Source organism: Diospyros lotus, chromosome 10 (genome assembly GCF_014633365.1).
Source record: "Diospyros lotus cultivar Yz01 chromosome 10, ASM1463336v1, whole genome shotgun sequence".
NCBI lineage: Eukaryota > Viridiplantae > Streptophyta > Magnoliopsida > Ericales > Ebenaceae > Diospyros > Diospyros lotus.
Window position 1 is genome coordinate 22,201,930 of NC_068347.1, and position 26,277 is coordinate 22,228,206.

Below are 26,277 nucleotides of genomic sequence, written 5' to 3' on the forward strand. Positions count from 1 at the left end.
CACAATGTAAATAAATAGGTTTAGATAGATAAACTCTCAACACTTAAATCTCCTTACACCTCAAACTCGTACATATACCATAACTGATAGACCTTTACTAATATATGATTCTATTCATTGACAGAATGAGAAAAAGCCTCAAATCTAAAATTCATTAAATTTGATATGCGAATTATATCTCTCTATCACAGTTTGGATTGAGTTGGCTTCTCAGCAACCCCAATACACCCCCAGAAAAAGTTTGGGAAACTCATGTAAGTGGTTTATACGTCCATTGCGTTTGAGTTCAGAGGAGTGCTGAGTACGTAAGATGAAAGGTTTGATCACCAAGTGTTAAAACAAGTTAAGAGGGTTTTGGATGGTGAGAAGAGCATTTCTTGAATTGAAGGAGAATTGAAGTTTTATCTAATGGCAAAGTCTTCTTGAAGGATTTTGGTGTCCAATGCGAGAGGGAAGAAGCAAAATCAGTTGCTTGCCTGGTAACTTTCCTGTTGACAAGCTTGTTTATTGAAATGCCTGAGTGAAAGTAGTTTCACTAAACTCTTTGTAACATTCCACGCAACAAGATGATCTCTTTTTGGCAGAAAACTTGGATCAACTGTGCATGCTTTCCTTTCTTGCCGCTGTATATCTAGGTATCTGCTGCTGCTAGTTGCTTTTTACGTTTCAATATTCTTAAAAACAAAAAATAATAAAGCATCAACAGTGAGTTATAGGGCACAGATTAAGGATGGTATGCCTCTGTCACAAAAAAATTGCAAAATATGGCAGTCCTGTTATTGTAGATTTTGAGTTTGTTTCTTGGGAGCAAGTTACAGGGCTTGCAGTTCAGAGATGGAGTTTATTTACAGAGTAGCACTAGTTATATTGCGTGCACGAAACTCTTGATGGTCGAAAAAATTATTTCTAGAGGAAAAAAGAAAAATATAATAATAGAGTCACTCTGAACTGCAAGCAAGGAGATAGAGCTCAAAAAATTTTTGAAGCCTGGTGCTGTCATCATCCGAGTCTTGAATTTGTGAAGAACTCTTTCCTGCTTTTCGTTTTATCAGATGCAACTGCATCTTTTTATCGTCATTATTGTGAAAAAATTCCTCTCAAGATCCATCCTATAATGCCCTGATATGACAGCTTTTGATGTACTTGTCAGAGGAATCGACATACTTGGTCCATAGTGGCCGAAGTTGTGGGAATGCTATATCGAGCCAAGGTTTTGCGCGGCCATTGAAATGGATGACACCAGCACTTTCAGCATCTGCAATACTCGTATTCTCCTGGTACCCCAGCCCCAACATGTGCCAGAAGGGATCGATAATTTGGACATGACCATGGAACGCTATTAGGCCAGGAGGTAATGTCCCCAGCTGCCACAAACTTAGATCTGATTTCAAGTTCTGCAGAGCAAAATTTTATTACCCAAAGCTTCGAAAATATCTGATTAATCATTAGAGTTGCCTGCTAATATCTATGAGAAAACAGAGTTCCTGTGTACGTACCTCTTTGATCCAGTAATGGTATGTGTCGCTTATGTTTGTCTTCCTCCAGGCTTCTAGATCAAAGATGTTCATTCCGTAGGCCCATGCACATTCATTGGGGTCAAAATACTTTGCTATCAAGGGATGAGAAAAGTTCAGGTAACTCTTCAATTTCTTTGACATCACAAACTTGTCACTTCCGCTACATGTTTCTACTGCCCCATTTACTTTGCCATTCATATCGATGTCCCATAGAGGTGAAAGATCTGTTTGAACCACAACGTCGTCATCCAGGAACACGACCTTGTTAAGGCTAGGAAACAACTGAAAAAGAAAAGATATGCATTAAGGATAATTTTACAGAGCGGGTGCTAAAAGTAAACAGGAGAGATGTCTCCCTGTTTCGGATTTACCTCCGGTAGATTTATTCGAATGTGATTCATTAGCGAGTTGTATTTGGGACTAAGCGCTTGTAACTTTGCCGCAATGACATTAGGTTTCTCGGTACTACTTGCAACAATGGCAGAAGATCCGCCTCTGAACTGTGACCGCACTTTCTGGTCTTTTTCCATGGCTTCCAACACCGGGACCTTCCCCTTGGTAAACCAATCAAAATGATGCAGTGCCTTAACCTCAATGATGGCAGGTGTCAAGGGGTGCAATGAGAACCAAGCTTGCATAGGAGAAAAGGTCTTTCTGTCGGTGATTATGTGAAGTACAACCTTCTCAGAGTGCAAGGAATTATGAACAAGGGATGATGCAACTACTGAGGCTGCAAGGACATTATCGGAGGCAAGCACAAAGTGGAAGAGCGAGTTGTCCACGAGGGCGGGGACTAATTCTGCTGAGGGAAGCTGGAGACGGGCATTGGCATTGGTTGAGTGCTCATTGGCTAGTCGCAAAGCAAGGCAGTGGAGCTGTTTTGGTATGCTGCTGGATGCTACGTGGCGGTACAGGAACTCTTGTATTTTGGCTGTCCTAGTCCTCTGTTCAAGGAAACTAACCTGAGAAATTCAAATAGGTTAATGTATCACCCGACCAGATAAATGAACAGATTTGGTTTAGAGTTTTCTTAAATCTTTTTTCCTCTCATTTCTCTAATGATTGTTTGACTCCTAATGAAGACTATGCCTCAGCAAAAAGGTGGGAAAATACACAGCCAAACAATCATTAGAGAACTCAAAACCTTAACGGCTGAAGCAGAGGGAGTAGTACCATAGCTCTTAGCCTTGTGGCAAAGGTCTTCGCATCTGGTTTAGTTTGCTTCATTTCAGCAACAAAATCTTCTAATGTTTGCGGAATTTCATCGCCTTCTATTTCATCTTGGCTCGCCGGCTCGTCTAGGACTTGATAGAATACTTGGGGAACCTTTCAAAGGCAAAGAAATTTAGCTAATTTATTCTCCAATATGCTAAGCATTACAATTATTTTCTACTGGACTATTATGCTAAACTTGAAAACAAAAACTGGTATTAGCTTGTGATGAGAAGAAGGAAAGGAAAAAACAAACATTAAGTAAGGAGATTACAGCTGGTTCTGGTCTTCTTCCCAGTATCTTTGGTCCTAATTGCTTCCCCAAGCAGCCTAACAAAATTACACAAAATTAAAGCGTTTTATAAGAAATTATGAAATATCTCATCAAACCAACAAGTAACCAAGGAAGTTTCATTGTTGACTAAATAGTTCAGATATTTTCTGGGAACCTTTCATTTGATTGGTGATTTGTAGGTTAGAAAAATAAATAATGGAAACTCTTCTACAACTTTTATAGACTGCCAATTTCAGAAGTGTGACTGCTAATGTTGAATCTAGTTTCTTCATGCTTCTCTGATCTATGTAGCATTACTCATTCTAGGATTCTGAGTAATTATGAAATATATAGAACAAACTAGTTGAAGAGCAATCCATGGCACTAAACTTTGCAGGCTTAATTCATAGACATCTTCTTGCAGCTTAAAAAGTTGTCGCAATGCCCTGGAACATACCTAGAGTGGAGCACTTAGTTTGTCCATCAATGGTGTCCACTGCCGTTAGAACGAAGACAAACCGGAGAAGGAAGGTGAAGAACAGGAGCGAATAGAAAACCATGCGATACGAAAACCTTCTGGAACCAACCTTAACTTTGATGAATTCTCTAACACCCTTTGCAGGCAGAACAGTGACATGGCGCAAGCTGGGCGATATGTGGAGCTGCATATTCTGTTACGGACTAGTAGTGCAGGGTTTGTTCTTGTCGAGGCCTCGGGACAGTGATGATTGAGCCGGCAATCTCCCAAGGAAGTTGGTGGAATTGCAAATGCCATTGTGGGAGAGGGGCTGAGGAAAAAGGAATGGTGGGAAGGTGCAGGCAGAGTAGCTATCAGTCACCTAACCTTGCTTAGCAAATGGGCTATGTGTTAAGGTTCCGCAGCTGGGAGTATTGGTTGTGGAGAAGATGAAGAGAGGGTTGTTTGAGAGAAAGAGACATGAGAGTGAGAGAGAGAGAGAGAGAGAAGAAGGAAAATGCAGATGAGAGGGAGCTGTTCGGTGTTTGCTTGACTTTGCCTCCACATCAAGCATATATTCATCTGCAGAGGCTCTGCCTGTAAATACATGGAGAGGGCTTTGGGTTTTGATACCAACAGCATTTCTACATGGAAAGGGACTCGCTCTCTCTCCCTCTCTCTCTCTCTCTCTAGATCTCTCTGATCAGAGAGAGAGAGGAACCCAGTCCTTGTGGTGGTTGGCTTTGCTGGAGTTGAAATCAATATCGCAACGAACTGCCTTCTTCTTCTTTTTTTATTCCCCAAGTAAATTTAACGTGGGAAAGGGAAAATACCACTAATATAATGGTAAAGCTGAATAAAGACCGTATTATTAGTAAGGGAAGATTGACTCACCAAAACTAGAAGGTCGTTCCATGGCCTCTTATGAAAATACTAGTGACACAAGTTTATAAGTTAATGGATACACTTCATTTTTCTTTTATCATTATTAACTTTTATGAAAGAATACTAAGGTCTAGTAATCCTTCAAAAACGCTTTTGATTTAAATTTCATTTATCCAAATATAGGAATTACAAAGACAAACTATGAGTGAGTGATGAGACCTAAATATGTAAAAATCAAAAACACTTTTAATCCATATCATTCATTAACAAATTAAAATTAGAAAAATAAAGTAAATTACTTTTAATCTACTTTAAAGATATCAAAATGTCAAACAATAAATGAACTAATAAAGAAATTTTGGATGTAGTTAAGGGTGTTAAAAAAAACCAACAAATCGCGAAAATCGATCGCACCGTGAGATTTTTTTAAGGGAGCAGTTTGGCACAGTTTGAAAAATCCTCAAATCGTGCGATCCACGATTTGTGGATTTCTCAATTCACTTAAAAACTGAATAGCCTGAGTAATGTACTTAAAAAAATTTAAAAAATAAAAAAACCCATCTTCAATACTCCTTTAACTTGTTAACAAAATTTGAGAAATAAAAAGGAAATGTCAAAAAAATTTGAGAGATAAAAAGAAATCAGAATGCAAACCCAGAAAAATAAAAATAGAGAAAGGGTTAGAGAATGTGAGAAGAATAAGAGATGATATTTAGGATGAATTACGATCATAAGTAAAATTACCATAATAATCTAAGCATTCAAAATTTTTTGAACTAAAAAGATTGGTTAGGGGATAAAAATGTAAACTCAAAATAAATATAATAAACTTTAAAAAAAAATTGTTTGAGCATGGGGTGCAGCCGACCCCCCTGCCCCCACGGTGGATCAGCCCCTATGAGTGTCCATCCTTTCTTTTTTTTTCTATGTAAATTAACAAGTGAAAGGGACAGACAATGAACATGTTCTACTGGCTATAGTTATTCGCTTGAATTAAAATCGTTTTGCTCTATTTGGGATTATTATTTTTGTGCTGTTATTCATTATTCATGTCCTTAATTTTGACAAAGAAAATAAATCGTAGGTAAAAATTTTGTCTTACTATACGAGATAAGAAATTGAACTCACGATTTATTGATCGAATCTCAACTTGGCCCAATCACTTGATGTAAAATTTATTTTGCTTTACTGGTCATATAATTAGCAAGTCTGTGTTGTGTTATATAAAAGGCACAGGCAAAAAAAAGAACATGGGATGAAAGTCCAATATTATTAGCAAAGCGTTGTCAAAGCATTGAATATAACAATGCGCCACATATATTATATGATTATTACACTATTATTATTATTATAATTAATATATTAAATTGAAATTGTGAAAACGTAATGGTGACAATAAATTGATTTCTTTATTAATAATATCATTTTGAGTGCGCGTAATAACGTAAATAAGCAAAAAAGATATAAAGGAAGAAACATATTTGAAAGGGGGAAGGTAGTTTCAGTCAGGCTAGTTAGGAGTAGCATCAAGGGAGTTTGAGTCTGCGGTTGAATCCAGACGCCGCAAGAATCACTGTCTGCTCTGGTTTGCCTCTTCTTGGCATTTGCGGCTACCTTTTATTATGATTGATTTACCACCTAGTATTTTATTTTGAATCCATATGATTTGTTTTTGCTTTTTCAAACAAAATTGCCTTTCAATCAAGAAACCCCATTTGATCCTTCCAATTTTATTTTTGAAATTCCATACGAAAATCATTTGTAATATTTGGAACTCCTTTTTTTTTTTTTTTTTTTACTTCCATTTTTTCAAAGTTGAAATCCATAAAAGGAATTCATTTGGGAAACTTTATCTAACAAAAGGTACTGCTTTCAAAAATTAAAAGCACCCAAAAATACCGAAACACATCGACGGCAGTCTATAAAAATAATTTAAATTACAAGAGATATAAATAAAATTTACCATATAATTCCACCTTTTTTAAGTACTTCCTTTTTCATATTGCAAACAACGAAACAAATACTAATTGATCCACAAATAATAAACGATGGAAATGACAGCACCACCCCAAGAAGAAGACACCAATCCCATCCATATGATATGAAGCAGAGACCACAGTCCGCAGGGACCTCCACCTCCTCCTCCACCTCAAAAAGCAAATACACTGACCCCATCGAATCTAAGCGAACCCACTTTTGGCCACTTGAGTCCTATCCTATTAAAGATCCAACACACAACCCACTGCTCATCATTGACCGCGTCTTGTCATGCTCAATACTCCTTGCTGATTTTTTAAAGACAAATATGATATGTATCCTAAAAAAGTCGTGAAAATTAAACGCTTGATTGCACGACATGAATCAATCTGGTCTGGGCACAGCGCTGCCATCAAGCCTATACGGATCTTCGCTCACCAGCACATTGTAACAGATGATATTCAACTTAAACAGAACAGCAAAGGAAAGGAAAATATATAGTAACTGAATTCTATTATTTACATCATAGCACTGCTTATTCCATACATATTATATATATACACACGATCCCCCCTTTTGTCTGTTACTTACAATGTCAACCAAAGATGGATGATACGCCAAAAACAGTCTATCCACAATTCCGCTTAGCATTCATCACTCATCACCACTGTACTTCCTCCCACCATATTAACACTGTTAACAAAGCTTCCAGGTGAACAAAAGAATTACTCCACACCTGCGCAATTACTGAGTAAGTGATATATATATATATATAAAGAGAGAGAGAGAGAGAGAGAGAGAGAGAGAGCAACTCAAACTACACTAATTTTGATTAGACAAACAAACCAAATTCTCACAACTAGGGGGAAAAAAAGAGCATAATGAACCATACAACAGCAGCAAGCTGAGTTAATGTGCCTGTAGTTATAACCAATATGATAGCATCCAAGGCGTTCCAATCAACCCATTTGAGCAATAAAAAAAAAAAAGAAAATATAACGAACTACCCATTTGATCTTAAAATTTGACAGAGATGGATACACGGGGAATTGATAAAAAGGGCGCACAATTAATCTATGATTTCCCTAGTGCATGTGTAAAAACAGGTTAAACTATTATATCATCAATGCATGGCAAGAAAATAGCATATCAAAATATAGAAGGGATAACAAAGTGTCAATGAGAGCAATGGTACTAATAATTTTGTTTGCTTAATTCAATGTGTCATATGCATATGCAGATTTCATGAGCTGAACAATCCAAGAAATGATTAGAGGTCCACAGATGTTTGATCTTATAAACAATATAAATCAGGTTACTGAAAAGTTACCTCTAGTCAAACTCATCCCCATCACTCTTGAATTGATTCTCCATTTGCAGGCCTTCTATGTTATTATTTACATACTTAATTTGGTCTTCCATCACCGAGCTCTCTCTATTATTTACAATCTCAAGCCGGGTGTTTGATTTACGGCTGTCGGTATTATCTACAAAACCCTTGGTTGTTTCTGCTGACATACGAAAACCTTCCCACCCAGTTTTTTCGGTACCACTGTGAAGTCCAGTGATGACAGCACCACCATCAGTCATGGAGTCAAGTGAGCCAGAGCTGCTCCTGCTTGAAAGCTTGCCATTCTCAGACAGCCCAGACATTTGATGACGGAGCTGCCTGGTAGTATTACAATCTGAAGCAGGGGTCCTAAGAACAAATTAGATGAGAAACACAAAAAAATTACTTCAGGAGCTGGTACCACGTGATAATGCAAAAATTAAATTGTAAATGACAGTATAAACTTGGTGAACTAACAGAAAAGAAACTAAAGATGGACATTAAGCAATGCATCATTAATAAATCGATTATGAAAGAATTGAGTTTATTGGTCTGTGCAACTTCTTTCTCTTCCCAATATATCTAAAATATGTTGTTAAAACCTTAAAACCAGCCAATAAAAAGGCAAAGCTGAGAAGAAGCCAGGGCCAGAAAAAGAAAGTAAAAACAAAAAACAAAAAAAAACAAAAAAGGAGGTACAGCTACTCTTCAACATGATGAAGAAAGCTTTCCAAGTTTAAATGAATTCCTCAAATCACAAAATCAGGAAGTGAAAAGGGCAGATAAGAGGAGGAGATCAAAGACCAACACAAAATATATATGAAGAAAGAGAATAAAGAAGCTCGACACACCTTGCCTGCTGGAAGTTGGGGGTTTGAAGGTAGTCGAAAACTGGAATTGGATCTTTTGACCTTGCTTCAATCATACGAGTTGGTATCTTCTCAATCTCAATTTCCCCTCCAGAAGCATCTTCCCTATCCATTCTGATGGCATTTACAGTAATGGACTGGAAGTATATCTGACAAGGAACAGTACAACAAAAGATATCAAAGTTGTCACAAAAACAATCATGCATAGTTTATATTAACAAACACCAACTAAATCACTTCACCAGCTCGGAGAATACCTCAGGTTTTGCCCATAATGGAATCTGGACTTGATGCATCTGCAGTTCAGCTTCAGATATAAATAAATGATGCTTTTCCTCTGGGCTAATCTTAAATTTACCATCGGGGTTTTCACTATTAACATTTCTTATTCCCTCAGGAAATATTTTACTGCTATCTGAATTTCCATTTTCACCATATATATCAATATTATCTTCTCGCTCCCTCCGGTTCTGCTTCTGGCAAATATTCCACTTCTGGATTGCCTCAACTACTAACCTTGGATCATTTTCCAGAGCAGGGTCATAAGTGGTTAACCCAGACACCAATACAGCTGATTCTTGCCCAGATGATGCTTGCACTACATATTGTATCATAGAGCCAGAAGGAGAGAAAACCAGCAGATGGTACTTTGCTTTCAAGGAATTAGTACCTGCATGCAAATCATTGCTTTTGCAGTTGTGGAATGCTGAAGCAATAGCCCCAGAAAGGGAACCCATCCTTCCAGTTGCAGCTGCTGCAGCACCAGTTACAGTGTTTCTCCAACCATTATTTGCAGTTCTTATTCTGCTGACAACAGTAAGGCTAACAGGAGGACCAGATGCACAAAGGTTCTGTTGATTAAGCATCTGGTAACTTGAATTTGGTGGCCAGCGAACTGCAGGCTTGGTCATTACACCTGAGGCACTGTTTTTACCATTAAAACAACCATCAGGAGATTGAAAATGAACTGCTCCCCCAAAAGGAGATATCGCAAACAGATGGCTTGTCCCCCTTGAGGAACTTATCATAATCCAGTGACTGTCATCACTGAAACCAATGTCCTGGATAACCTGAGAAAAAAGATCTTAAACAATAAATATAAAAAAACTACTTTCTAGCAATATAAATATCAATTTGAAAGATTTATGCAAGTCCTTACTGCATTTGTAAAACCCCGTTGCAACCTGTAGAGATGCGTATAAGTTTCAGTAGAATCAGATCCAGAAGAACTTCCGCTTTGCACCGGCATTATGCGAAAAACATTTATGTTATGACCCTGAACTGAAGCCGTTACCAAAAGCGTCCCACTAGGGTCAAAGCATAATGATGAAATAGGACTCTTATGTGCTCTGAATTGGGCAATAACAGATTTACCAACAATATCTCTCACGATAACCTGACCAAAAGATAACAATAGAAAGACAAAATATCAATAGGTATATATGTATACAAGGTACTGGGGTATAAATAAAAATGTCAATATCAATATCAATTACTACATGTGATGAAAATTAGCTCAGCAGCTGGTCAATAATCGGAAAACTTTATTCTGTCAAAGCAATGAACTCAAAAGCGGGAGAATAAAAGTAGACAAGCTGCCAATTATGTACAATTATGTTTTGCTGAAGCAAAAGTAAGGAAAGATCTTACTGAAAAAAAAAAAAAAAAACAAAAAGGAAGAAAAGCTAAGTTCAGACCAAAATATGTCTGTCTATATATATATATATATATATATACAGAGAGAGAGAGAGGGGGATTGGGGGGGGGGGGGGGGGGGGGGCACTAGGGAAAACAGACTTCAGAAAAAATTATTTATACCATTCCAACATTCTCAGCATCTAGTGAATGGCCATTGACGGTTCCATGGGTTCCATTGACCTTGCCGCCAGCATTTCCTGATTGTGCAGAATTATTGCTCTCAGGCAAGAGATCAGAGTAGTACCTAGATAGCTTCTTATACCCAATGTCCCCTAGAGTTGCAATCCCGTTAGCAAGTTGCTTGGTTGATTCTTTTGCATAATGTGCAACCAGGCTCCCATTTGAAGCAGAAGTAGGAAAACTTGCAGAAGGGGTAAAATTTTGTGGATTAACGCGCCCGGAATTTGAAACTGAAACTGGACTTCCACTATAAGCCAGCCACCTGGGGCCCACTGCAAGGGGCCCATAGCCCATTCCACTAAATCCCGAACTCAAAGTAACTATAGGATTTGTAAGAATGGTATATTCCCTTTCCAAGGTTGCAGCATCAAAACAGTGTATCTGTAGAACAGAATAGCTTCACTCTCATGATCATATGTGCATACAGGGATGGGATTCAAAAGAAGATAGATAACATACCTGAGCTGCTTGTGAAATAGCCACAACTCGAGCGCTGCATCTAACTGAATAAACGGCTGATCTGAACTTCAGTACATGTACATAAGAATGAGATCGTAATGAATAGAACTGAACAACAGTTGGTATAAAACCACCATTTGTTGGATCACGGCCACTTAGGGAGCTCCCACTAAAAGGAGCAGCAGCATCTGGAACATTACCACCCCCAGAAAGAAATCCATCCGCACAAATTGCCAGCAAAGGACGACTACTGGAAAATTTATCCCCAGATCTCTTTGATGCTATAGGGTTGGGTAACAACTGCATGAATGAAACAGGTCCATCATGCCTGGAAACTAGGTCGGAGACATTATCTGCTTCTTCAACATCCCAAACCTGGAAACCAGACAGATATCCCAGCAAGAGAACTTGCCGGGTGATGCCTCCTTTGCATTCTAACTTGTCAAACCCAGCCCACAGAACCTTTATTTTGTACAAAATGGAATGTGAAATTAGTCATCACCACTCCTAGACCTAAAATGTACTAATATGCAACATAAACAAATCTTGGACAAGTCAAATCTCAATTTGAAAACAAGATACAGTATAATAATAAAGTGGAGACAAAAAAAGGACTAATACATCTTATAAAAACAGATAAAAAAGAAAAAGGTATAAACTAACAAGGATCCAAGAGTAATACGAGTTGTCATAAACATGCTTTACAACAAGCAGTGTTATATGCAATGACGGATGAATTACATAACAGGAACCAACACATTCTTAGCAAGCACAAGGAATGATCCACCAAGCATTAATTACTCTTCACTAAATCCAACCAAATCCAGTGTTCCAAATCTGATATACCTGATTGCATTTCACTTTTTCAACTTATAAATTTCATATGCTCAATAAGTAAATTTCATATGCTCAATTAGCAAGCAAGAAGTAACTTTCATATGCTCAATAAATTTACAGGATGCAATGCCAGTCCAAATTATGCTAGGACATAATTTACGGTGCTGAAAGCGATATCCTCCATTAACCAGTAAATTTATAATATATTATGTCAAATACAACAAATTAAGAAAAAATGATTCTATACAAAAAGAGAAAGCTAAAGTTGCAGCTGATTCTACCTAACCAGAAAAGAAAAGCAGTTCTCACAATATGATTTTAGACAAATTAGAGAGGGCAAAGGTTGCAGCTAATTCTACAAAAAGAAAATATGGAGAGCAGAAGAAGAAAACACAGGTCAAAAGTCATTAAAGCACTAAAAGAATAATAAAAAAAAAAACTTTTAGTGCACACATGGCCAAGAAAAGATAAAGCATTAATTGAAGCTGAGGGCACTAAGTGGTGAAAGCAATGACACCAGAGAACATGGTATACAAGACATGACACGACATTCACGTTTGAGCCTTGAAAACATGAGTTCAAATTTAAAAGTCATGTGCACAAATTATGACATAGGCTCTACCAGTTGGAAAATACCTTAGGCAGTCACCCTGAGGTTATTATCCCAAGTCAATGGGCCTTCTTGGTTGCCCCTCAATCACATCATGCTAATGACCTTATGAATTGAAACCCAACGAATGTTGGAAAATAGAGATATTTTACTCATTTATTTATTTGGATGGAGGGAGGGGGAGGAGTTGACAAATGTAATACCATATCAAAGACAAAAGTGAAATTATCCATTTCCTTTTCTATTCCTCTCCTTCTTATACTTATTGTTTGACCATAAATAGAGAGCATCACTTCACCAAACACGTGGCAAGCGCACCCGTAGACCTGATGGGACTCATGATTCAAAAAACATCAACCACCTAAAAAACTGTCCAGTTATATTGCAACAAACTACATGACATGCTGTCTTCAGAAAACGATAAATTGGACCTTCAATAAGTCAATCAATGATAGATGGCCCAAAATTGTTGCATTATGAAACCAAATATCAGGTACTTTCACATGCAAATTTAATAAATTAATATCAGCAGCAACCACAATGCTTTTACACTGAAGTTTTATCAGCTTATTTAATTGCACATGTGGTAGAACAACTTGCAAATTTTCGTCTTCAGAAAACGATAATTTGGACCTTGGATAAGTCAATCAAAGGTAGATGCCCCACTACTGTTGGATTATGGGAACAAACAGTGGGGCTTTCACATGCAAATCTAAAATTATATCAGCAGCAATCATATTGCTCTTACACTTAAGTTCTGTCAGCTTATTCAATTACCCACATGGTAGAACTGCTTGCAAACATAATAAACAAACAAATACCGACAAATTAAAGCAAACAACACGTTCCTTCTTGTTTGTCCATTCAATCCTAAAAGCTATGCAAGTCCACTTCCAAACCAAATAATGCATTATACTGAATTAAATTGAACGAAAAAGTATATCCAATTGTTTGCAAAAACATGCCAAAACTGACCAATAGTCAGCAAAGCCCAAGGAAGCCCTATGCATGAGTAACAACAACCAATCAGTTAGAACATCATTCTGTATTTCCCCTGATAACAATGGGACTAAATCAGGGTCGCTGCTCATATGCTTTATAAATCTTTTTAATCTTCAGTTATTTGACTTGCCATAGGATGTTCATAGTGAGAACTAATCAGTCACCAATCCATTCCTAGTAGCAGAAACCATGGTAGACAACTTTTACACAACACATACATTGCAGAACTTCCATAGTTCCATACTGTATCCTCGTACACGGGATTACATCCCCCAGTTACAATTGTATGAGATTATAAACGGAATCTTACCATCTTTTAATAGCACGCCAAATCAGAATTTTTGCTACCAAAGAGGTAATTAAGGATGTAACTGGAGAATGGCATTCGGAATCAGTTGCTATAAAGCGAAAAAATTCTATGAGGAGGCATCCATATTGAAGAATCGCATGCAGAATTAATTGCTACCTCTAGTGAAAAAATTAAATGAAGATGCATATGCGGGAACAGAGATTCTACGGGGCAAAAAGTTTCATACTCACTTGATCCTGGCCGGAATCGTTATCCCTATCCACAATGGCAGACGCAGCCGATGCCGCAGACCGAACAGTGGAAGCAACAGTCGAAGCGCCGGAAGAGACGATCCTCAGATAATTCGAGAGCGTTCGAAATGAAGTAGGAATGAATCCGTTGGTCCGACCAGGGCGCGGCACAGCTCCCGGCGGTTTCTGGCTATCATTCCTCATCCCCAGAAGCAGCACCACCGAAACAACTTGGGCGACGGCACAAGAAAAAGAGAAACCAGGAAGCAAGATGACACTCTGATTCTCCAAAGCACCGCTCAACTCTGATCATAACCCCAGATTGTGCCTATAAATGCACAAGGATCCAAGCATGTTCCAAGGCCTCAACATACAGGTGTCTCCATCCGGCTCTTGACAGCGCGCAAAAATCCAAAACCGGACACGCCGAGAACGCACACAGAATCACGACAAAAACACTTCACTTCGCCGTCGGCTTTTCCCTTGAATCGAGCTCCTTTTTTTCCCAATAAAAACAAAGCCCCCAAAAACTGCTTCCGCAAATCAATCCAATACAACAAATTGCAAACCTTTCCACAACGCAAACAAACGAAAGCAAACCGAACCGAGCAGACCAAAAAATATTTGCAGATATGTACAATTAATTATGTTGAGGAAAGAAAAACAAATGATTGAATCAAAGAATTTAAGGATGGATAATCAGAAGGGAGGAATTTAGGGTTTGGGCCTATAAATATGGCCAAGATGTATGCATAGAGTAGAGAGAGAGAGAGAGACACGGGAAGAGAAAGGAATCGATTATACAAGCAAATAAAGGAGATTTGATTTACGTTTACGTTTACGTCTTGCGGTGGGGAAATTTGGGGGTTTGAGCTTTGAGTTTATCGGTTTTTGGGTGTTAGTGTGGCAATATTAGTTGAACAAGCAAGAAAGAAAGCAAGGAAGAAAGAAATCCCCTCTCCCCAAGCCAAGCCAAGCCAGCCAAACCAAACACCAATCCAAGCCAGTCGCCCCCCGACCCAGCCCCGCCTTCTCTTCGCTTCTCTTCTCTTCTCTTCTCTTCTCTTCTTCCCTGCCTGCAGTCAAACCGTAAGAAAATATCCTCCGTAATTCTGATATTATATTACGTCCATTATATATTATCATATATATATATTTATATTGTGAGTACTTCATTTTATTTTTATTTTTACTTGGATAAATTATTGAAATTATTTAAATTTTATTTCATGTATCAATTAAATAACAGTCTTTTAATTTTTATCAAATATATACTTATTATATAATAATACAATTAAATTTAAGCCAACAGACCAACTTTTCATTCAAATTTTAAATTCTTTATTCTTACAAAAATTCATCATAAAGGGAAAATTTCACCTAGGCCCCTCCATTACTAACTTCTGTCACTTAAATCCTAATTAAGTTAAATTAAATTAATTAAATGATCATTAAATAAAATTAAAACTAAACTTAACCAAACAAAAAATGCATAAAGAAATGTTTGGGTTGGCACTTTTTGTGTTTAATTTTATAAATATAATTTTATTTTGTTTGGTTAAATTTAAATTTAATTTTACTTAAATCATCATTTAATTAATGTAATTTAGCTTAAGTAGGAGTGTTGAGTAAGTAATGGAGGGATCTAACTGCCATTTACCCTTTTTTAAACTTTCTCATTTTTCTAATTTTGTGATGAATTTTTGTAAAAATAAAAAAAAATTAATTTTTAGATGAAAAATTTAACGACATTATATAATTATTACAATTGTGAAATTTTCAAGTATATATTTGATAAAAGTTAAAATTCATTAAATACTTGATACAAAAACAAATTTTAAAACCTTTTTGATAATTTATCCTTTTTATATCAACACTTAAACATTATATTATAATTACATTGAATATTTTTTTATTAGAGTTTCTTTCCAAATCAATAAATTAATGCATAAAAGATTTTAATTTTTTCACGTATTTCTTTAAATTGACATTGTCTTTTCTGTTTATAAATAAATTTGACCATAATTTGCAGAATTGAATAAATGTAACTATTATAAAACTATAATTGTTTTACAAAAAAATATTATTAAAATAATCTAATAATTTTATCATTATAATTTATTTTAACAAATATTTTAAGTTTATCGTAATATTTGTTTTCTACGAAGACTTAAGAAAATTTGTCATACCATCTAAATTATTGTTCCTTTGAAGGAAAATTCAACAAAAATAATTAACAAAAAATAAAGTGTTTTTAAAATCAATGTTTGGAAAGACAAAAGGGAATAACTGATCCAATCGCAAATTGCTAGAAAGATAATTCGATTCAATACTCAAAAATAAATTTCTAAGAATTGCCATTTTTAGAGAAAACTAACAATTTAATTGTGAATCGGTTGAATCAATACGATTAAATTAGTTTCAATATGATATTTTTATCAACTCAAAATGACGCAAACCCTGCACACAACACAATATCGGTGTCCCTCTTTCTTCAATTTGAAATTGAAACCCTCAAAACCCCATCTCTTTTTTTTCTTCAATTTATTAGGTGATATTCTCTTGTGTTTCAATTTTGTATTTTGAGTTTTGAATTCATTTTGAATTTTATATTTTGAGTATTTGTTTTGAAATTTTTGAAAATGCGTTCTTTTTGTCATTCTGAAAAATTCTGAAAAAATTATTTCTTAAAACAGAAAACTAGAAAACGGGATTACTTTGAAATTTTAAAAATGGTTTCTTTTTTGTTATTATGATACTTTATTTAATAAATTTAATTTAAAATAAATAATAAATATTTATTAATAAATTATAAATTTGATTCAAATACTTTAAACTATAAAATAAAATTCAAATAAAATAAAACAAAAAAATAAACAACCTTAGAAATATCATTTAAAAAAATTAATACAAACAAAACATATCACATATTTAGTTTAATAAATAAATAAAATAAAAATCAAATAATCTAAAAACAAAATCAAATCAAGGAGCCGCAACCCATCTTCTTCGTCTAGGGTTTTCTGTGGGGCCATCTTCATCTAGGGTTTTCTGTGGGAGGCGCAAGTCGTGGTGGCGGTGGAGGACGCTGGTCACAGTGGCTGTGGGCGGTACTGATGGCGTTGGCGGTGGGGGGCGTTGGTCGCGGTGGCGGTAGCTGTGGGGGGCCAGGTTGATGATGGTGGTTGCGGTGGGGGGTGCTGGTCGCGGTGGCAGTGGGCGGCGCTGGTTGTTGTGGCGGTAAAGTTGAAGGTCGACTGCGGTGGCGGTGGCTGTTGATGGCCAGAAGAGGAGAGGAGAATAGAGAGAAAATAAGAGTGAGAAAGAGATGAGTGGGTTTGTACGTGTGAGGGTGGGGGGAGAGGAGGGTTGTTTTTCACGTTTTGCACTTGTTTTGTGTTTTCAGTATATTTTCACTGAAAACGCCTGTTGTTTTGGGTTTCCTTAACAAAATTTTTAGTTGTTTTCGAAAATATTTTTTTAAAAATAACAAAGAGAACACGTTTTTAATGTTTTCAAAAATTGAAAACAGATAATGGCCTGAAAACGGGAAAGAAAACAAGTCCTTAGTTTTCTTCTTCAATCCACTCACCATTTTTCCCTTTTCATTCATACTATTTTGTTTGCTTTAGTCCCATTTCCTACTATTGGTTTTAGCTTGATGGACCAAAACTAATATTGAACTAAAACAACTTTTATTAGGACTAAATAATACTTTTACAACTTTAAGATACTCTCATTGATAGCTTTTACACTACATTCACTTCTTTTTCTCTTCACTGTCTTTTTCTATTTTATTTTTCTACTGCTCATTACAATACACACGATATGCCCGCAAAAATCAATAAAGTGACCATGAGTTGGGTCCTAAATAAAAATAAAAAAATGCCCCACAAAATCACCCAAAAAAGCAAAATAAATGAAGCAAAAAATTAGAGTACAAGTGAAGGCTGAGAGGCCCCCCACACGGCTCAACCGAGTGGCCATATTAAGTGGCCACCATTGAGATTCTATAGCATCCCAAAATTTGGAGACTATAATAATTATTAAATTTCGGTATTTGAGGGTTGCATTGAATATTTGAGAATTTAAGGTAATCAAATAATAGTAAAAAATAATACCAATAATAATAGAAATCATAATAATGGTAAAAAAAAATAATGCTAATAAAAGAGATAATAATGATAATAATAGTAATAGTATAATAATAACAATAATAGGGATAATGCAAATAATAATAGCAAATGAATAAATTGAATTAACTTAAATTAAATTAATTAATATATACATATATATATATAGGTATAGCTGTGTGGCCCCCAAGCATACTACAGGGGGCCAATTTCGTTGAAAATGAAAACAGAGAAGAAAGAGAATGAAAGCTTGCAAGAGAGTAGTGAGAGAGAGAGCTGGCCAAGAGAGAAGTCGAGAAAGAAAGAGAGGAAGGGAAAGGGAGAGAGATGGAAACATAGAAAGAGGGAGAGGGGCATGATGCAGCAGTGACCATGGAAGCTAGACGAGTGAAGCTCGGCCATGGCAGTCGAGCAAAGCAACAGCGGGTTAGCAGGTGCAGTGGCGCGCAGTGACGCATAGAGGCAGCGATAGTGGTCGGCCGGTGGATGGCCGGGGACTGTGGTAGCGGTTGAAGCAGTTGGCAAAGGCGAGCGACACACGCAAGGAAGACCGCAGCTGCTCGTGGTGCTGGTGGCCGATGGCAGTGGCGCCACCGACGGTGGAGGAGTTGGTAGTGGGGTTGGCTGGCAGGTGCTAGGCTGGCTAGTGGCTGGTGGAGGCTGGCAGCGACTGTGCGCAGGCGGAGGCTGTGCACGGGGAAGAAGAAGAAGGAGGAGGAGGAGGGAAAGAAAAGAAAAGAAAAAGGAAAGAAAATAAAGAAAAAGAAAATAAAAGAAAAGAAATAAGGAAAAATAAAGGGGATTTTGAGATTATTTCGGCGTGGAAGGTGATCAGGTACGTGGGTAAAAATTAGTAAAAGCGTTATATATTTAAATTATAAATTTTATGCGGTTAGATTTAATTAATTTAAGCCATGGTTCTATTAAACGCAACAAAACATTTTATTTCACAACGGGAACACAAAAGATGTAGGAATCAGCCAGTTTCAGGCAAGCTCCTAACCCTCTCCTCATGTTCTTCATTTCCTGCAAGAGTCTTCGTTATTTTTGATATTTTAAACCCTCTCTCATTGTGACTTGGTTCCACGCATTAATAATAATAATCCGCGTGGTAACCACCATATGACTTATATTTTAGTAATGATTAATGGAATGAGCTAAGCAATGTCATCTTGGTGTCTTTCATTTTGACCGTCATGGAGCTTCATACCGCTCCGCTTTCCTTTGGAATGATGTCGAACTCGTTGGGGCTAGGTTCTTAGAGAAATCGATATGATTTATGGGATTATGAGAATGGGTTTAATGAGAAAAGTGAATGGTTCAATAACATGATAGGAGATGAGAATGAGAACGGTATTATTATGTTTATGTAACTGAGTTTAATAGTGTCTATGTGTGTCTTAAGGGTATGGGGTACAAAGCCATTGACTGTTGACCATTGGTCGTGGCAGTGGATGGCTAGATGTATGAGCACCAGTCATCGACTGTTACGATAAGCGCTAGACGAGCCAGAAGAGTTGGTACTACCAGATTCCCGCCTTGACTTGTGCATATTATGATGTGTGTGCTGCATAGGGCTTGGGTTGCATTTACTTAGGGACATGCTTTGTGTGTGATGGGAAGTGTAAGCATCTGTATGACCCAATTGGTCTAAGAGCTAACTTGGGTTCTTTAGGTAAGCCGGTGCATTTAGAGGCATATCGCATGTGTGAATTCTTATGTGGGCGTAGCATGGCCTGATGCTTGGTTTATGGGGGCCTTGTCATCACGTTTATGCTACAAAAGCCGTTGCATTTCCTAATTGTTGCACTGCATGGTGAGAATGTGTGGTTTTAAGTAATGAGTATGGGTGGCGGCATGGCCCACGGTAAGACCTTGGGAGTGAGACCCACGGCGACGTGGCCCATGGTAATATCAAGACCGGGGATTAGAGTCTCACGGCAATGGCAGGATAAGACGATAGTGACGGGGAAATGGATGTGTAAAGGAAATGGAATGGTAGCCTATAGAAGACAGCCAACAGGTTTGTATGTGGGACTTGGGTGTCACTGTGTGTTTGATGTGGGCCCCAAGGACCGTTTATGTGAAGTTTGTTATATGTTTATGCATCTGAAAATAAGGCAGGTATTGGGTATGGCATGACATGACGTTGCATTGGCACGAATTGCATGGGGTGTTATGGGTAGAGTTTTGTCTGTACCCTACAGCCTTTCTTTCTAGAGCTTGTTGAGTCTTGTGACTCACATTTGTTTTCCATCATTCCAGGCAAGAGTATCTCGAGATGGCAGGTGCGTACAACAGAGTTGGGTCCAGATCGTCAAGTCAGGATAGTAAGTGCAGAGTCCTCCCGAGACTAGGTCCTGGGTGTCATTGTGCCTATATTAAGATTAATGTTTATGTTTTTGAGATTGTCATATGTTATGTAAGCCCAGGTGGGCCAAAGTGGTGAATGGTTATGTAAAAATGATTATGAGATGTTATGTGATAAAAAGATTATGATTCTAGTAAGAGTTGCAGTTGTGTTGTTGTTCGGTATCATTTAAGTAATGACCCTCTCACGGATCCTCTATGCGCGCGGAGGCTCCGAGAGACAGGCCGTTACAGATTCTCTCGATAAAGAATCGAAAGGCTCTCGGTTCCTTACTCATCCGAGAGCTTCTCAATAAAGAACCAAGAGGCTTTCGGTTCAAAGGATGCCCAAAGTGGCCACCACAAAGAGGCATTTGGTTCTATCAAGATCCTCTCAATTTAAGTCTTTTTCAAACTCCCAAGTGAAATATTCCAAGAATATGCCATCCAAAAAATTGGGGATGGCTGCCACGTGTCCCCTCTCTCTCTCTTTTCTATAAATAGGAGGCTTGTCTTTTCATTTAAGGGGATTTCCTTAGACAATGACTCCAATTTTCTCTCAAGCATTTTAGGGGTCAGTTAGTTCTTAGGGACCAGTTGGTTCTTAATGACTAGTCAGTTCTCAGGGGCTAGTCGATTCTTAGTGGCCAGTTAGTTCTCAAGGGCCAATTAGCTCTTAATAGCCAGTTGGTTCTTAGGGCTAGTGGGTTATTCAGAGTCAGTTAGTTATTTAGACCCAGTTGGTTATTTCAATAGTATTATTTATTAGGGAGTTACTATTTACCAACAACTATTCATCAGCATGAACATGAGCATCTATGCACATATCGATAATGTTATGCATATTATCTGCGACATACATTGGACATATGTCTCAGAACGTTGTCTGACTTGGTCGTTAGAGGGCCCGTGTAAGGGACTCCCCCACGTGGCTTTTTAATTGTTGCTGTGTCTGCAGGCTAAATCCTGCATTGCTTACCTTTAGCCTTGAAAGACCAACCTATTGAAGACCCCCTCAAGGTTCCATATCATTTTTCACTTGATAACCCTTCCAGGCACCTCGCATAGGAGATTTCAGAGACTATTTTGGGCCCATGTCTTGTTGAATTCCAATTTCGACCCAATCCAGATCTGTCGAAGCCTTGTTGATGATATCCTAGACCCTTGACAGTGATGGATGCTTCTGCTCAGGTTGATCCCGAGACAAATAAATTTTATTGTTGTAACTTGGCAACAACAATTTGTGTCGTTTATGGGAATGCTTAACAAAAAAGTGAAATCATTGTTAATAGCAAGCACTAGAGGCAATCAACAGACTTTCTTGTAGGGCGTGGGAATTTTTTCCTCCTACACGAGACTCATAAAATCCAATGGGAGTGCATCAACCTTCCCTCAATCTTCAACGACAAGGAAGTCTTCAGTCAACACTATCTAATCCTCGACAACTAGTAGGGACCCAGCCACCTCCACCAAATTTCCAACACTTGGTTAATCAGCACGAACGCCACGATCAGCCTGGATTTACACAACATACTCCTTTTACCATCCCATGGGCAGATTATGAAGTGTTGCGACAACAACATATTAAAGGAATGCAGGCCTTAGGGGACATGGCAAGGATACTCCAAAGTTTGGTCCCCAATACAACATTACCTGCAACACCAAGGAGACTTATGCTGAAAATTGCACTACTAAAGAAAACTCATCATAAGGATGAAGAGATCAGTTCTTATTGAGAAGCCACACCCAACTCCCACTCTCGTTCTTCTTATCATAGAGGAAATTAACCTAAACTCCCACTACAAGGAGCTAATGCCTTTCCATTACAAAATTGAGAGCAGGAGCGAAATTATCAAAGAGATAAAGAGAGCCCAGGAAGAAGACTACATCAGAAAACTATGACAAGTATGCCTACGAAAAGAAGACAAAGCCCCACCAAGGACCCGGCACCAAGGAATAGAAGAACTAATAATAACACCGCAACATGTGTACATGATGACATGAAGAGGGTAACAGAAGAAGTACTCAAATAGAAGAAATTAATTTCGGCCACTAAGGAACAACCAAGAAGGAAATCCCCGTTCACTAAAACATATTGAAGAAACAACTACCATAAAAATTTAAGTTGCCACAGATTACCCCTTATGTTGGGAAAGATGACTCTAATAATCATATTCAAGATTATGAATCATTGATGATACTTCATGGATGGGGCGAAGAAGTTATGTGTCGAGTATTTTCATTAACTTTGACAGGGTATGCTCGAACTTGGTTCAATGGGTTACCTGTATTTTCATTAACTTTGACAGGGCATGCTCGAACTTTGTTCAATGGGTTACCTGAAGCATCCATTTCATCATTCGAGCAATTAAGAATAGAATTCATTAAAGCCTTCATAATTAATAATCAAAAAAAGAAGAACACAACATATCTCCTCAGTATTTAACAAGGAGTTAAAGAAGCCCTACGACAATATATGGATAGATTCTGAAATACCACTCTTGAAGTAGCAGTATCTGTTATGATGCAAGAGGCACGACTAACATCCTTCCAAGACTCATTATCATTGGATGCCCTAAAGTCCTTGGCAGATTTATTTGTCAAAGAAAACATATACATACTTCACATTGAAATAATGAGAACCATGGGAGGAGGTGAAGACAAAGAACGAAAAAGAAAAGACCAGGAAGGTGAAGAGAACTTCAACAGGCTACAAGAAAGGGTATAGAGGCCGAATCAACCTATTAGCATATTAGTAGTTGTGGAAAGGTCTACCAATTCAATTATTCCACTTGACTCACTGAGCCACAGTCTACCATATTAGTAGTCGTGGAAAGGTCAGGCCATATCAGACTCCTGAAGCGAACTGATTATCCTATGGGAAGGAATCAGGATGAATATTGTAAATATCATAGAACTCATGGCCACTCCACTGATCGATGTCAGGAACTGAAAAATCAAATTGAGATGCTAGTTCAGGAATGACACTTGCAACGATATGTACGAGAAGAAGATAGGATGTCTGGGAGCCACGAAAAAGGGAAGAAGAATGAAGGAATCTTACTCAACACCAAGCAAACTGTGTAAGGCCAATCCAGAGTTATATTTCTTCTTTTTCATGTGAATTTATGAGCCCAAAGCTAGGTTGTGGAGATAGATATGTTTGGTTAAATCACATTAGAGATGCTAGTACTCATTCGTGGAAACGCATTATTATTATTGTGTCCATTATTATTTGCTCATCTCATTTCTCAAGATAAAAGGAAAGATCAATTAAAAGTCTTGTTGCCCTACCTACTACTCTAACTATGAGGAAGACAACAAGCTCATTGCCCTGCACATGGCCTAGTAACGAAGAGAAAACGAAGCATGTAGCCTCGCTTACAACTTGGTAACGCAGTAAACACCATTGGCTCGTTGTCTTGCCTAAGGCCCGACAACGTGGTTCGCACAATAGCTCTATTAGCATGGTTAGACCATTGTCTTGCTTACAACCCGACAACATGATGTACAAGATTGGCCCATTGTCCTGCTTAATAGCCCAGCAATATGGATCACATAATCTCTCCATCTACAATATTGGCCTATTGTCTTGCCTAACGACCCAACAATATGGTTCGCACAATCTCTCCATCTACAATATTGGCCCATTGTCCTGCCTAATGGCTCGGTAATGTGGTTCGTACAATCTCTCCATCTGCATAATTGGGCCATTATCCCACCTAACGGCTCAACAATGTGGTTCACAAAACCTTTCCGTCTAAAAGATCGACCCATTGTCCCTCCTAATGGCTCGACAATGTGGTTCACACAATCTCTCTATCTACAAGATTGGCCCATTGTCCTGCTTAACAACCCAGCAATGTGGTTCGCACAATCACCCCGTCTAAACGATTGGCCTGTTGTCCAGCCTAACGGCCCGACAACGTGGTTCGTGATATTTTACTTTTGTGTTTAGTTTTGATGATGAAAAACATCAAATGGTTTCGTACTCTAAATTAAAGTATATGATTTGGAAACAAAAATTAATTTCAAGTGCTTTGTTAAAATAAAAACCAAATGATCTATAATTTTCTATAGATGAAGATTTACACAAATAAGTATTATGATAAATCTTCTAAATGATTTTCATCAATTGATTTTGAATCGTTGGTCAAAATAAAGATAAAATTTTTTAAAGGCAAAAGAGTCATCTGTCGACTGATCATAAATGATCTGTCGACCGACTCCTTATGATCTATTGACTGATGCTTGTATTTGTTGACTGACGGAATGCATGTTATTGATAAATTAATGTTTTTCCTTTGATATAGTTTTTATAAAATAAAAACAAAGTATATTTTAATGATGAAATTATCTTATTTATGTTTATTAACTTGGTGCATGTATTTATTTTTATATGATTTATGAAGCATTGAAATAAAAATTAATTTCATCATTGAAAGATCTTGTTATAAATTTCTTGATAAAATTAGAAATCATTATGTTTCTATTTGATCAAAATTGTTGAAATGAAAATTAAGTTCAATGCCAAAATATCTTGTGATAAATTTATTAACGGCATTTGGAATATCATGTTTTATTTGATTAAAAATATGTCAAAAATCTTGTTATATTTTTTTTGATGATATTTGGAAGATTATATTTTTATTTGGTTAAAAATATTGTATTAAAAACCTATTCAAAAAGTGAAAAATAAATTAAAATAGTGTGTTGCACCTAGGACTTGATCTCAAGTCACCAACATCACCGGGTAGTTAAGTATGCTCGCATGACCGCACCATTTGTGATTCCCTTTATGTATTTAGCCGCACATACCTGTATATAATATAATAAAAGAAAATTAATTTTAATTTGCAAGCTATCGCACCCAGGACTTGAACGTGCATTTCCAGCCTTCTAAAACCTTATGTGCACACGTGCTACCATTTCTCCTACATGTTCCCTTGTTTATGTATGCGCACAAACTAATATATATAGTAATCTGTCGACAAATTGTTCTCTAACTGTCGAGCGATTCTCACACCCAAGACTCGAACGCACATTTCTGGCCTTCCAAAACCTTATGTGCGCATGTAAGCACCCCTGCCCAGAAATCCCCAACCACCCGGACTACCCGAATGGGAGCGCTTACGGAAGGGAAAAGAATGAGACACAAGACAAGAACCACCCTAGCATGCATACACAAAAATGAAAACAGCAGAAGCGAAAGCTATACACATGCATGCACTACGGGTACCCCGCTATCACAACAGTCACATGATAAATAAATAAACACAGACTCCTGTGCCGACATACACGAGACTCAAGGAATGACCTAGCACAGTACAAAATAATAGAGTAAATCATACTCAGACATCAAAGTTGACAGGGATTGACGGGACTGCCTGTACACCATACCGACTCTGCCACTAAAAGCTAACTCCCTTGCTATGGCCCACGCTGCCACTACCTGGAATGATGGAAAGCAAAGTGAGTCGAGAGACTCAGCAACACGTAAGGAAAGAAAGGCTGAAGGCTACACAAAACAGAAATCTCTCCCTAGAATAAACCCCTAGGTACACACAAGCCATGAAACGCTACAACATAATAGTATAGCATAATAAAAGCACATACCGGTCCTTGGGGCCCACACAAGACACACGGCACCCAAGTCCCATACCAACCTGTCGCTGCCCTGAGAGGCAACTTAAATCTCCAACAAACCTGCATGCGCTGTCCTGGGTCAGTACTCCCGTCACCCGTCCATGTCGGTACTCCCGACACCCGAGACATAGGCTCCCTCAAAACGGTACTCCCGTCCGAGAACTAATAACTACCAGTAGCCATGCAATGCATATAGAAATGCAATGGCGTAGTGAGCATCAACGTGATACACTGGCGACCATACATCCAGACATCAGGCCATGCTCCGCCCACATAGTAAACCACACGCAATGCATATGCCC

At 37.7% G+C, this 26,277-nt stretch overlaps 2 protein-coding genes across 3 annotated transcripts; both read right to left on the reverse strand.

Moving 5' to 3' along the window:
* Positions 1–755: 755 nt before the first annotated feature.
* Positions 756–3,777, reverse strand: LOC127810861 (probable galacturonosyltransferase 12). 2 transcript variants are annotated; one of them, XM_052350433.1, is made up of 6 exons: positions 3,461–3,777; positions 2,986–3,059; positions 2,691–2,843; positions 1,889–2,479; positions 1,497–1,799; positions 756–1,394 (listed from the first exon to the last, which is right to left on the reverse strand). In XM_052350433.1, exons 1-6 carry the CDS (start codon positions 3,669–3,671, stop codon positions 1,110–1,112), a joined length of 1,617 nt encoding a protein of 538 aa, XP_052206393.1. In that variant the 5' UTR covers positions 3,672–3,777; the 3' UTR covers positions 756–1,109. The 2 variants fall into 2 exon arrangements, with proteins under 2 accessions (XP_052206393.1, XP_052206394.1); XM_052350434.1 differs by having other exon boundaries at positions 3,004–3,059; positions 3,461–3,776.
* Positions 3,778–6,788: 3,011 nt separating this feature from the next.
* On the reverse strand, positions 6,789–14,920 carry LOC127811824 (autophagy-related protein 18f). The gene is made up of 8 exons (XM_052352010.1): positions 13,848–14,920; positions 10,859–11,320; positions 10,340–10,780; positions 9,681–9,917; positions 8,779–9,591; positions 8,504–8,670; positions 7,653–8,021; positions 6,789–7,058 (listed from the first exon to the last, which is right to left on the reverse strand). The coding sequence occupies exons 1-7, from the start codon at positions 14,049–14,051 to the stop codon at positions 7,655–7,657; spliced, it is 2,691 nt and encodes an 896-aa protein (XP_052207970.1). The 5' UTR covers positions 14,052–14,920; the 3' UTR covers positions 6,789–7,058; positions 7,653–7,654.
* Positions 14,921–26,277: the final 11,357 nt, after the last annotated feature.

Excerpts from the sequence above, each read along its gene's own strand:
- LOC127810861 (XM_052350433.1), bottom strand. The coding sequence starts at position 3,671 with ATGCAGCTCCACATATCGCCCAGCTTGCGCCATGTCACTGTTCTGCCT. Across the intron at positions 2,480-2,690 it reads CCACAAGGCTAAGAGCTATG|GTTAGTTTCCTTGAACAGAG; the intron begins GTACTACTCCCT and ends TGAATTTCTCAG. Across the intron at positions 1,395-1,496 it reads ACCATTACTGGATCAAAGAG|AACTTGAAATCAGATCTAAG; the intron begins GTACGTACACAG and ends TTTGCTCTGCAG.
- LOC127811824 (XM_052352010.1), bottom strand. The coding sequence starts at position 14,051 with ATGAGGAATGATAGCCAGAAACCGCCGGGAGCTGTGCCGCGCCCTGGT. Across the intron at positions 11,321-13,847 it reads ACGATTCCGGCCAGGATCAA|GTTCTGTGGGCTGGGTTTGA; the intron begins GTGAGTATGAAA and ends TACAAAATAAAG. Across the intron at positions 10,781-10,858 it reads CTATTTCACAAGCAGCTCAG|ATACACTGTTTTGATGCTGC; the intron begins GTATGTTATCTA and ends TCTGTTCTACAG.